At 42.3% G+C, this 12,796-nt stretch overlaps 1 protein-coding gene across 9 annotated transcripts in view; it reads right to left on the bottom strand.

Annotated features, from left to right (window-relative positions):
• Positions 1–12,796, bottom strand: part of LOC105931953 (triple functional domain protein) — a 124,474-nt gene that overhangs the window by 59,595 nt on the left and 52,083 nt on the right. For all 9 annotated transcript variants that reach the window (XM_012870889.3, XM_012870879.3, XM_012870882.3 and 6 more), the window contains 5 exons: positions 6,976–7,080; positions 6,677–6,873; positions 3,841–4,087; positions 2,900–3,022; positions 2,273–2,464 (listed from right to left, as the gene is read on the bottom strand). In XM_012870889.3, the coding sequence (XP_012726343.2) occupies positions 2,273–2,464; positions 2,900–3,022; positions 3,841–4,087; positions 6,677–6,873; positions 6,976–7,080 (864 nt within the window). The remainder of the gene's footprint in view (positions 1–2,272; positions 2,465–2,899; positions 3,023–3,840; positions 4,088–6,676; positions 6,874–6,975; positions 7,081–12,796) is intronic.

Raw genomic sequence — 12,796 nt, 5'->3', positions numbered from 1 at the left:
CAACCGAGTGTTTTAGTCCCACTATGCCAGCACAGGAAACACAAAGAGGCTTATTTTTAACGCTTCTGAGATTCAACATGCAGAAGTCTCTCTCAGTTTCAAAACTATTTGTGGCCTAAGTTGCCTTGTGCTCGAAGGAACGGCACCTTTGCCCTCCTGCATGGACACACTCCTCTGTCCATGCAGGAGGGTTAGAAGAAACAAAAACATTTACATAGACTGACATGGTAGGAAAAGGCTCCTAATGAACATGAACATGTTGGCATTTTAATCTGTTTCCAAACACACAGTAATTGAACTGACGGGTAAGCAGCTAAATATCTGAATCGATGTGATATTCTTGTGGAAGAAAATAATACGGAGGGAGAACTCAGACGTACCTTTGAGCAGAAAAACATGAAGGAAAGGCTACATGAAAGCAACATTTGAGACAGTTCAGTGTAAAAGTTGCCTTTTCTACTTTCACTACAGGCTTGCCCAACTAACAAGCACTAGGGTTGGCAAAAATCTCGACACTCTGCATAGTATCCATACTCAAACGCTGAATCCGGATACACTAGATTAGATTAGATGGTATCGGTGCTAAATATTTAGGATACGAGGCAAACAAAGAAAGGAAACCCAAAGATCTTGACGGACCTGTCTGCAAACAATGCCTTAAAGTGGTGACACCAAAGTCAAGCAGCACAACAAACTCATGACAGGTTATAGGGCTGAATGATTTTGCAAAATAATCTAATTGCAATTTTTTTTCTTAATATTGTGATTTAATGCGATTTTTTCCCAGTTTAATTTATCATGTGTTTCAAAATATATACAAACAACAAATCAATTTGTTTCCTCGCCATGTGGATTAGTTGCTAAAAGACCCACAGCATCTAAACTCAGAGCAGTAATGATTGCGTTCTGCCTACGATATATTTCAATCAAAATTGCAATTTTGACTTTTCTCTGCATTAACCACAAGCAACAAGAATGGCCTCTAAAAAAAGATGTTTGTAAAAAAGGACTATTTAAAACAAGAACTTTTAATGTTTCTATTAATCAGAATATTATTCAAGAGAACAGCTTTTAATTGATTTGGACATCAATCCTTGTTGAACATAAAGTGTAACCAGTCAATGTATTAAACTGATTGACCAGAAGTTAATGCTATGTATGATTAAATAAACTCTAAAACAAGTAATAAATTAGAATATCTCACTGCTGCAACTGTCTTCCCTTCCATGTGGAGGCAAACCCACTTTAAACATTTTACCGACACCTAAAGGACGTGTCTAATTCACTAATTGTTACAAAGCCAAAAATTGCAGACCTCTGCGATTTGGAAATTGCGTTTTTTTAAATTGCGATTACATTGAAAATGCGATTAATTGTTCAGCCCTAACAGGTTAGTAAATTAAAGTTCATATTTTAATACATTGAACGTATTACTGATGTTAGCGCAACCAGTGGTCCCCATTAACGCTGCGTGATTAGCTGTGGCTAGCATGCTGCTAGGCATGTGTTATATTATGGGATGTTTATTTAGCATTTATTTGCACACTTATCTAACTAGCAACTGTGATTCTGTTGAAAAAGCACATTCCATGTTGAGACTGAAAAAGGTGAGTTTTTCATGTTAATAAAATCTTACTTTTTATGCTTTTAATCGCGTATTTTCCTGGGCAAGTTTGAAATCTTAGTATCGTGACAACCCTAATGAGCGCACGCATTTATGAAAAATACATGTCCATGTCACGTGGGTAAGCGCGCGTGTTTGTGTTCAAGCGCATTGATTAAATAAAAACCTCCGCTGGACGCAACAGACAACACACAAAAAGGAGCCGTGCGACGCTGCTAAGATGGAAAAAGGAAAAAGGCCATGACTGAATCCAAATAAAAAAAGCATCAAGGCTTTCAAAAATAACCTTTTAAAAGCAGGTTGTGTGAAAGTAGAGCGAGATTTATGAGTCTGAGCTCAAGCAGGCAGATGGCTCCTAATGTAGGGCCGTTCTAAGCAATGGCCAGACCCTTTTAGTCACAAACTGTAACCTGAGAATGAACAACATGCTGGTTTGCTTCGGTTACATGAGCAGATCAATGGTGAGGTCACGTTCGATGCGCCGAACAGCAGCCTAAAGGGAGCAGCCGGCTCTCTTATATAAAACCAGCACAAAAAAAAAGGCCTTTTTGTTGGCGGTTTGAATTCATTTAATGAAAAGATGAAGCGCACAAGCAAACAAAAACTTAGACGAAAAACAAAAACAAGAAAGTGGTCAGACAGACTTACCTGGTCACACTTCTTATGGAAGCTGGCGGACATTTCTAAGAGCGTGCTACGTTCCTCCAGTGCTGCGGCGAACGCCTTCCACTCCTGCTCCAGCTGTCCTGAGATCTGCTTGATCTGCTGCGAGGCGTAGTGACCGGACTCCAGCAGCCGGCTGCCGACCGACACGATGCGGTTGATGTTGACGTACACGTTCTGGACGGGGAGGGGAGGGGAGAGAAACGATTGAGCCACGGCGTTTTGAAGACCAACAGAATCAGGAAGGATGGGTTGAGGAACTAAGGAACTCGAGAACAAGACGGGTGGGGTGAAGGGGAGGCGAGGCAAAGAATCTCTGGGAATGGATGATTTCCTCTCCTCGACAGTTTCATAATAGTTACGTAAGGTCGACTGTGGATAAAGAACAGGATTACTTAATATCTAGCTGCGTTGCTGCGATTATGTGGGAACTGTGCACAGGCAGCACAGGCGGCTCTCAACAAACACCCAAACCCAGAACTAGAGGTTGCCTCTGAGTGCAGAAACAATATCATTATGCAGCTGGGGGCACGGACTCGAGTCCAAGTGGGCGGAAAAAAACATTAGTTCCTGCTGCACATCTGCGTTTTTGTGTGTGTGTGTGTGTCTTACCATGCAGTTCATTGCAAAGTGATTGTGCTGGGTTTGCAGCTCCACGGCGTGGGGGTGGTTGTTGCCAATCTCTGTGTAGCCTGCCAGGAACAAACCTTTGTTGTGCATGATCCAGTCGAACATCTGAGGCGGCGAAGGTGGCGGGGAACGGGCACACGCACAGGGACACAGACACAAGAAACCGAGTTATCCATCTTCACCCAAACACATCCCAACAGGCTTCGCCGGCGACATGTAGCGGTTCGCTGCGGGAGAAAGTTCGTGCGAAAGCGATGTGGGAGCCGTGCGTGCCGGGGGAAGCTGTGTGTGTGTGTGTGTGTGTGTGTGTGTGTGTGTGGGGGGGATTGTGCACCGCTGTAACTTTCACAGAGCTGTCATCGCTCCAGAGCGGGATATACAGAAACGGACTGTTTCTATTAGCAGCATCCTCTCATGCTCTCCTGGCAGAAAAAAAAAAAAAAAAAACTTGTGGCCTATGGTGTCCTAGCAACAAGCTCCTGCTGCTGCAGTGTATCCAATACTGCGGTCCTCTTTGCTGCTGCAGCCTGCTATTTTATTCCGCTCACTCAAACGGGGATCTTTGAATTCCTCTCCCTGTCTCTTTTACTTTTTTTTGCCGCAGCTGTCGTTGCCTGAGCTGACTGGGATGGAGCCAGGGGAGGTGGCTCTGTACCTGTATCACCTATTATCCATCCTAATGCCTCTTAATCGGATGAAGTTGTTCAGTCTCCCCCCTCCCATTTCCCTTCGGTATCCCGTTACAGGACCGTAAACACACAGACACGAGTCCGTGTGAGCTCCACAAAGGCCATCTATCAACGCCTCTCTGCAGCTGTAATTAAGTTTAGCTGATTATCGACACTCGCCGGCCCCGCGGCGATCGCCCAGCTCTGGTTATGGATTATTCTGCATGACGGCGTACACGAGCGTGTACCGCGCACCTTCTCTGCGTCCTGCTCGAACAGGCGGAGCTGGAAGCACTGATCCAGCTGCAGCTTCCGGACGTGCCAGGTCTGGTGCAGGTGCTGCCGGGTGGAGTGCAGCTTGTCGAGCAGCTGGCTGATCCGCGGCAGCAGGCCCTGGGTGTCGGCGTTGCAGACGCCGCCGCCGCCGCCGCTGCTGCTGCTGCCGCCGGTGCTGCCGTTGCGGTTGGAGAAAGCCTCGCTGCTCTGAATCCGCTGAAGCAACCTGGAAACGGGTGAAAGACCAATCCTGATGTCACCTTTGCTGCACTACAATCTTTGAATAGTCTTTTTTTTTTGTTCGTTTGAACTGCCTGAGAGCAACAACAATAGTATGTGATGTTACTAGAACTACAGTACAAGAAACAATTAGAGCAGAGCAGATGGGATTTTTAGAAGGTTGCCAAAAAGGCCGACAGGCTTCAAAGAATACAGTGCCTTGCATTTCCGGTGCCTTTCTGCAATATTTTTCCAGCTAAACTGAGAATCTCTGCAGCTCCTCCAGAGCAACCATAAGCATCCTGGCTGATTTTCTGATTCAGGTTGCCCTGTCCCGGGACTTTAGGTGGACAGCCGTGTGTTGATAGCTTTGCAGTGGAGCCAAACTCTTTCGACTTTTGAAAGACGTTAAATTGGGAGAGCCACTTCTGTCCTGCGATGCTCCCTGGACCCAGTTGCAGGTGCATGGAGACAGAAGGACTGAGAAAAATCTCACCACTGATGGACAATGTCTCCCACCCCATGCGCGGAGCTGCTGCAGAGCTGGAGAGCTCTTTCAGTGACAGACGGCTGCATCCTGGATGCTCAAATGAAGGCTGTCACAGATCCTTCCCTCCCAGCTGCTGCTGATCTCCGCTGCTCCCCACAGACTCAATAAATGTCAACAACAAGCTACTGGTTCCCCCGGTTGTTGTCTCTCAGATGCTACTGTCTATTTACACACTTTTTAGCTTCTCAGGGAGAGCTCTTTAGTACATTCATGCAAGTTTTTCCACATTCTGCACTTGGAATGCTGTTTTTCTTCTTTTTTTAAGTTGAATATTTTCTGTTTATATGAATAGGTCGTATTATATATTATTAATACCAGTATTTGTTCCCTTCTGACGAGCTCTTTGTCCTTTGCTGTACAGCTTAACTTTAAATTTATATTTTTTATATTAGTCTTAGTCAGGTGTCTGCTGTCTACTTGTTTTTGCCAACGTCACACCCAAATTTCACTATTACGGGGCAAAAATTTCTTTCTATACTATTTAAATCTGTGTTCTCTGATATATTTCAAGTTTGGCATGTTGTTGTATTGTTTTGCTTTAAACTTTTCTAAGAAAAAATGAAACCTGACCTGTCCACTGTGTTCCTTGGTCTTTCTGACCGTGTTTATTCACTAATGTTTTCCAACTTACCTCTAAGGCTTTCTAAGAACAGCTGCATTTAAAATGAGATTAAACTAGAAACAAGTTGATTCTATTTACTAATTAGGTGACTTAGGAAGTTTATTGGGTATGCTGGATTTTATTTATGGACGGCAAAATCAACCCTGGGCAGCCATAACATGTTGCCAGGGTACCAAAAATAGACTCAAGTGTTTTTTTTTTTCCTTCAGTGACAACCTACAGACCTACAGACAGGTACAGCTACCACACATTCTCAGGTACCATACGTCCATGAATAAATCTGCAACAGTACGGCAGGAAATCCAAAGCTTTCTGACACAAAGTTAAAAGATGATCAGTTTCAATCACTTTATCCAAATGTTCCTAATGTCATAGAACTGAGCAGCATGAACGAGTCATGTAATATTAATTAATGAACATCTATAAATGTATCTTTTTTTTGACAAGTGAAAGGATCAGATGTTTCTGCTTAGCTACAAAGCAGCAAACAACTGCATGATTTTCATCTTTAACCATTAAGCCAGATATTTAGCACATACTTGCAGAGATTTTGTGCCGTACTTTGTTTATATGCTTTTAAAACATTTTTTTTCAAGGTCTATACTCTTAGTCCTATAAAAGTTAACAACTTATACACATTTGTTTCATCCAATTAAACCACGGATCCCCAGTATTTCTCAAACTGATTGGAGCATTTACTGGTAACTTTAAATCACACTATTTTAACAAATCATAAAGAATCTGGTAAAAATCATCTGAATATATAAAAAACATTTAAGCTTCTTCTGTCCACCCACCATCTTTACTTTCTAGTATCTCATATTAAGGCACCCAATTTTCAAGTGAGCCTCTATTGTTATCTGGCCGATTTATTCATTTCGGTCTAATTTTATTTTATCTTATTTCTTTTGTTACTCCTATTCATCCAATCATCTGGTGTCTTATCTGGTTACAACTAGGAAGTGAACATTTTGTTTGTTCCAAAAAAGAAAATGACAAAAAAAGAATAAATAAACAAACAACCATGCTTTTTTTTTTTTTGACTGAAGTACAAACACCACCTTACAAGCCTTTGTCCAAAGATACTTTTGTAAAATATTCATCACACTTTTTGGACACTCACAGGAACTCACCAGCACGCTCGTCTTCATATATCTATTTTCAACTTGTGAAATTTCACAGATTGTTTTCCTGATAATTCTTCCATTTGGGGCATTTCAGAAAGGGAAAAACGCCCAACCAGACACAGATTATGGCTCCTACTTAAGAAAGCTCTGCTGTTCAACTAATTTTGTGTCAACTATTGCACTTTAACTTAACTGAATTTCTACATTTTGACTTGTAATTTATGCTTAACATTAATTAAAATGTAGTAGCTTGAAAATAGCCAACAAAAAACTCTAGACACATGGTTTTCTCTTTACCTCTGCCCCTCTGTATCAAGCTCCTCTATAGGAGCTTTTATGATCTTCTTCTTCAGTGCAGCGTGCTCCTCTATCATCCGCCTCGCTCCCTCCAGGTCTTGGGGGAAGTCTTTTCTCGACACAGTTTCCTGCATCTCTTCGAGTCTCGTCAACATCTGAGAGGCGTGACCAGAAAACTCCTCGAACGCCACTCGCACCTGTCAGGGCCACGGACAAAACCCGAGTGAAATCACCCGCAGGTTCAAACGCCGAGCGGATCGCGTCTGCTTGGAGAATTGCGGGGATGCGGTCGGCCTTACCTCGATCCATTCTTCATGGTTGTAGTCCAGGCTGCCGTCGAAGTCAGCCGTCAGCTGGGAGGGGTCCACAACCTTCGTCAGACCCTCGAGTGACACCATGACGGTCTGGTAGAGAGATTTTGATGGAAGAGAGACATTTGAGAAGGTCAAACATCTAAAAATGTTCCTCGGGTCATCTTTGTGTTAATTGCTACAAATTTTCAACTCGAACACAAACAAATATCCTTCGTTTCCAGGAATGAAAGTGTGGCGTCAACACTCATGGCAGCTTCTTGATCCAACAGAAATCTTGGAAATGCAGCCAAAAAGAAAAAAAAAACTAAAAAACTGTGGCGTTAAAAGTAAAGAGCCTCTGCATGGAACATGTTGTTTTTATGACTTCAAAACGTGAAATAGCCTTCAATACTCTCCAACAAGTGGACATTAAAGATTTTGTTTCAGAAACAAACTCAGGAAACATTTTCTTGTTTGGCTTCATTGCCTCAGTGTTTCTGCTGAGCCACCTCCGCACAACACCCCCACACACATGCCCAGAGAACCATGGAGACCAACAGATAGCCTGGATAGGCTTTGTGTAGGCCAAACAATGCTCAGATGCACCGTTGTCCTCAAGTAAAGAAGCAGAGGTGCTTGAACTGTGCAGAAAGCAAACATTGTGACACCACCACCTTCAATGCTGCTGTTCAACTTCCTGGATGAGCACTTTACGCTTCTGCTGTCTCACCAAGCCACATTTACTATTTAAATAAAACGTAAAGCTGCATTCAGCTCTCTTTGCTTTTGCAAGTTTAACATTAAAAATAAAAGACGTCCATTTTCCACCAATCCAGGAAGCAATAGGGTGTTTTCACTGACGTCACTGGCCAACTTCCGGTCCGCCATATTGGGTGGCACACTTCCTTATCTCTAGTTGTCTTACACCAGTGCTTCTCAATTATTTTCTGTTACGCCCCCCCTAGCAAGAAGAAAACTGTTCGCGCCCCCCACTCCCCACCGTGACTATCCATCGCTGCATAACATTTTATCCTTATTAACATTAAAGAAAAAAAGAAAGACATATGGTCAAACTTACAAAGAATAACTTTATTAAATTGTGTTTTAAGAAATTAAAAATAAATAAATCCTTGTTTAAACTGTAAACATGTTTGACCAACTAATTGCACCATTGCAAAATTAAATCAGATCAATAAATATTTAATTATTATAATAACTAATAAACTACAAAAACTATATACTATATATATATATACTATATATAGTATATACTATATACTATAAACTATAAAAATAATAACTAATATATATTCAGTTCAGCAACATTAACTCAGGAGCACAATATATAAAACACTTGAACCTACAAAACCAAAATTAATTAAACAATTTGTGCTCATTTTTTCTTTCTTTTTTTGATCAAAATGAGGAGGCAGTATCAGCTCCTCTGCTATGGTGTGGGGCTGTTTGCACTGCGCAATTTGGTACGCCACCTTATATGATGCTAACAGCGCTCAATGGTTTACTGAAATAGCCTTCACAAAGCGGGATGACTGTTGGCAATATTCAGCACGTTTTCGCTGAAAAAACTCTAGCGGCTTATTGGCGTGATTGGGGTGTAACGTATTTAGGTGACGCGCTAATTTATTTGGCTTCATGCTGTCCGCTGCGAGCATTTTTAGTCACCAAACACAGCGGTCTTTCCTCTTCTCCAACCGTAGTCACCGTGAAGCCAAGCGCTAAATACGCTTCGTCGTATTTCCTCGTCTTAGCTTTCGGGTGACTTTCTTTTGTCTCATTATCTTTGTCTCTCTCCGCTTTCCTTTTCATCCCTGTTAAAAACTTTTTCATGTTGGGGGTTGTTATGTTGAATAACGGAGGCTGTAGACAGAACGCAGACGGAGCTTTCTGTTGACTCAACACTGGTAACCAAGGCAAACCTGTAAGTCGTAAAATGTTGCACTGTCGCAAACGTGACAAAAGTAACAATGAGAGCGCCACTGCCCCCTACTGTAGTGGATGCGCAATTACACTTTATACTAGTACGGCCAAAAAAAAAAGAAAAAAAAAGAAAAAGCCTGTTCCCCAAGGTCACACGCGCCCCCCCCAGGTATTGCACAGCGCCCCCCCTAGGGGCCGCGCCCCACCATTTGAGAAGCACTGTCTTACACGTATTATCGTATCGCGAATGGATAAGTACGCCAGCACGCTAGAGCGACCAGATAAGGACGTATATCTGAGGAAATGTTCCGTGATCGACCATATGGACCCCTATGCCCTCCACGGTGCCTTGTTTAGCCGTAATCCAGATGCATTACCTGGTGTTCGGTGAAAACCCTCTGCACACTCTTGAGGAAATGAGAGCTTACAAGGATCTAGAGGCTCACAACCAGTTCACATCTGGTTATGTACATCAAGGAAATCGCCATCATACGTGGACGGGTGAGTTTTAATAAGATGGTAAAAATGTAAACAATCCGACGCAAATGTGTTGCAAATGTGTTGCACCGCCCGCCGGTGGCGGGCGGTGCAAGCGAAGGCGCTTGGCTGCAAGGCCGATCGACGCCGCTCGCGGCTTTAATTATTTAAGCAGAACAATGACCAGTGCAAAATTAAGTTGTATTTACCGTATTGGCGCCGGTAGGAGCTGCAGATCATAAAGCCAGCAAACAGTGGGAACACAGCAACTCGTTCAAAGGTAAGCTGCGTTCAGACGGGCTCTGGCCCATGCTAGTTTAGTAGCTGCTAACCGCCAGTGCTAACAACCACTCGCGCATGTAATGTACTTTTAACTTGCTGCTATGTGTTTCAAACGTTTAGAACACACTCTCATTGACATCGGGATACTGTGGAAAGTTATGTTCGGTCTTACAGCCGCGATCCAAGCGAGCCGACGATCTCTTTATCTCTGTAACTCGTTCAAAGGTAAGCTGCGCTCAGACGGGCTCTGGCTCATGCTAACCGTTAGCGCTAACAACCACTCGCGCATGTAATGTACTTTTAACTTGCTGCTATGTGTTTCAAACGTTTAGAACACACTCTCATTGACATCGGGATACTGTGGAAAGTTATGTTCGGTCGACTTACAGCCGCGATCCAAGCGAGCCGACGACTCTTTGTTATCGCTAACAGTTGTTCTCCGTGGTTGCGCCTCCAGGCAGGAAAGCGGTGGAAAATTAATCTGTTTCTATGTTTTTCCCATGGCGATCATGTGTTGCGCTGTTACAGCCCACAATACAGCAACGGTTTACCATGGTTGAAATCAAGTTAAGGTGAAATTAATCAAATTAAAACACGGCTGAGAGAGGGAGTACAGTATGCGGTAGTAATAGGCAGTAGAGGCGGCGGAGGCAGTCAACACGACAGCCGCGGAAAGTAATAAGTCATAACGCCCAAGCCCTATTATTAATATATTCTTCTTACATGTTTTAAATACTTAACAGTTAATTACCTGTGACAAAGTGAGCACCGCAGACTCTGGCGTATTCCAGCTTAACACCGTCCAAATCGGACCTGGATATCCGTGTCAGCCATAGGTGACGGCGTTGTTCAGACAGCTGTTTTGTTTTTTCACACTGATTCACTATTACGGCTGGTAGGCGATAGAAAGAGCGTTGATCTCCACCTCCACGGGCCGTGCAACCAACCATTAAACACGTTTTCCCCATTGTTCACTTCCAATACTGCCTAAGGCGTCATACAATGCAGGTCAACGGTGCGAAACGACTGCCACCCAATATGGCGGACGCGCTGAGTAGTCACGTGAGCGTGACGTCAGCTGAAAACCCCCTATTCTTGAGACACAGAGACATCTACTCTACATGCTGCAAACTAACGTTAATGCTTTATTTTGCAACTTAAAAGACATATTTACATATTCTAGAATTTTATTAACATTGTAAAGGCTGGTTCACGCAGCAAATTTTTAAAATAGTCGGTCGATTTTCAAAGCGTGAGGGAAAGAAATCTTAGATAAAGCAGGCTTGTTCGTACAGCGTGTGGTGTCCGGTCAGAGGACAACCTCAACACACCACACACAAAGAGATTTCATTCAGGATCATTCAGATGTCAGGCAGGAAATCTACCAAAACATCTCAAGATTAAACGTGAGTTCGAAGTAAATAAACGAGGCCGATCAGAAAGAATAATAGCAAAAAACAAAAAACACTTTCTTGCGTTTCCGTCAATTCGCTTTCTGATTGGCTGAACGTCACATTCAACAGGTTTTGTCCTCATTTGTCCTCGGGGACACAACACACACTATGGTATCGGGACAAGACATGCCAACATGTTGAATATCCCCGATTTGAGGGGATATTCGACACATAATACATATAACTTTTTACACTTTGTTCATTGTAATATTTAAATTAGCTGCAGTAACGCCCGTTTCTTGCACATCTAGAAAATTCCCGCCTGCTTGTAATTTTAATCACGCCCTAGTCTGTTACAATTTTTAGGAATCTTTAGTTTTTAAAGCCTACATTTAATAAAGACTTTTGAAGCAGAGGCATCAGATTAGCCCCACAGCATGACAGAACCTCCACCATGTCCTATAAGTGGGCTTTCTGCTCCACTTGTTTTAAAACCCAATTCCCTGCATCTTCACAGCCCTATTTTGGTTTACTACTAACACTTGTTTGGTTATTTTTGCTCTGTTCTAAGCTGGTATGGAGGGGGTTAGCTGTATCGAGCTATACTTTTGCTTAGAATAGGGCTGGACGATAATTCAATAATGATATATATCGATCAATAGACGTATGGTTCAATATAAAAATCAGGGGTCAATAAAAAGTTCAATAAAAAAACTGTGCATTCTAGCCTATCATGTAGGTTAACACTACAGTCATTGCATCCTCCCAACCAATCACAACGCAGGAAAGCTCCATCAGCCTTCAGAGTTCAGAGAGCATATGTTCTTTTTTTCTTTTTTAACACTTACAGTTTTCGTAACAAGTTGGTTGAATAAAGGGTTGTGTTTGAATCTATTTATTTAAAAATAGGTCATTAAGCAACAGCATAAAATGGCCAGGGCTGCACTTAAAATGTATATTTTGAATTGTTTTGATAATTATCTATATCAATGAATATGATTTCTATTTTATCGATATGCTTTTATTCTATATCGTCCAGCCTTAGTTTAGAAAACTACGTTTCAGAACCAGAAAAATTCTCCATAAACACAGTTCATAACATTTAAAGCTCTAAAGGAGAAGCCAGGGATGTGTACCCAGCTGTATGGGGCGTTGAATAATGCCGAGCTGCTATTCTCCGAAACCTGCTGCTGTGCACTGCTGGTCAGCCAGCTGAATAAAGGCTACTAAAAGCTTTCCCTCCCTTACAAATAAGATAAATCCATTAGATTAATGTCTTCAGCTGCAGAAACAAAACAAAAACACAAACAAAACAGAAGCTAGTCTAGGTGTAGAAACTAAAAGGAGCACACTACCCCTCCCTTCTGAAACAGTTGCTAAACTATTGTTGCCAAAGCTACGAGCAGGAGGCTTGTCGAGCTGTCGACTGCAGGCTGGCCACCTTAGCAGATAACATGATCAATAAACCCAGCAGTACCAGAAATGTTTACTAAGAAAAGCCTTCAAAATGTAATGGAAGTTTATGCTACATTATTCTTTACATCCCTGCTAGAAATAACATATAAACTGTAATAATCAACATGTTTTATTAGTTTAGCAGCAATATATACATTTTCACTGCTGTTCGGTTTTAAATAAAAACAAGCAGGTCATGTTGAATATTTTTTATTAATGCTGTGAAACGATGGCATTTTTATGTAACACCCCCATACCAGGAAAATCTGACAGCGTCCCAT

This window comes from Fundulus heteroclitus, chromosome 13 (assembly GCF_011125445.2).
Source record: "Fundulus heteroclitus isolate FHET01 chromosome 13, MU-UCD_Fhet_4.1, whole genome shotgun sequence".
Lineage (NCBI taxonomy): Eukaryota > Metazoa > Chordata > Actinopteri > Cyprinodontiformes > Fundulidae > Fundulus > Fundulus heteroclitus.
The sequence above is the reverse complement of the archived record's forward strand: the minus strand, read 5'-3'. Positions and strand labels throughout refer to the sequence as shown.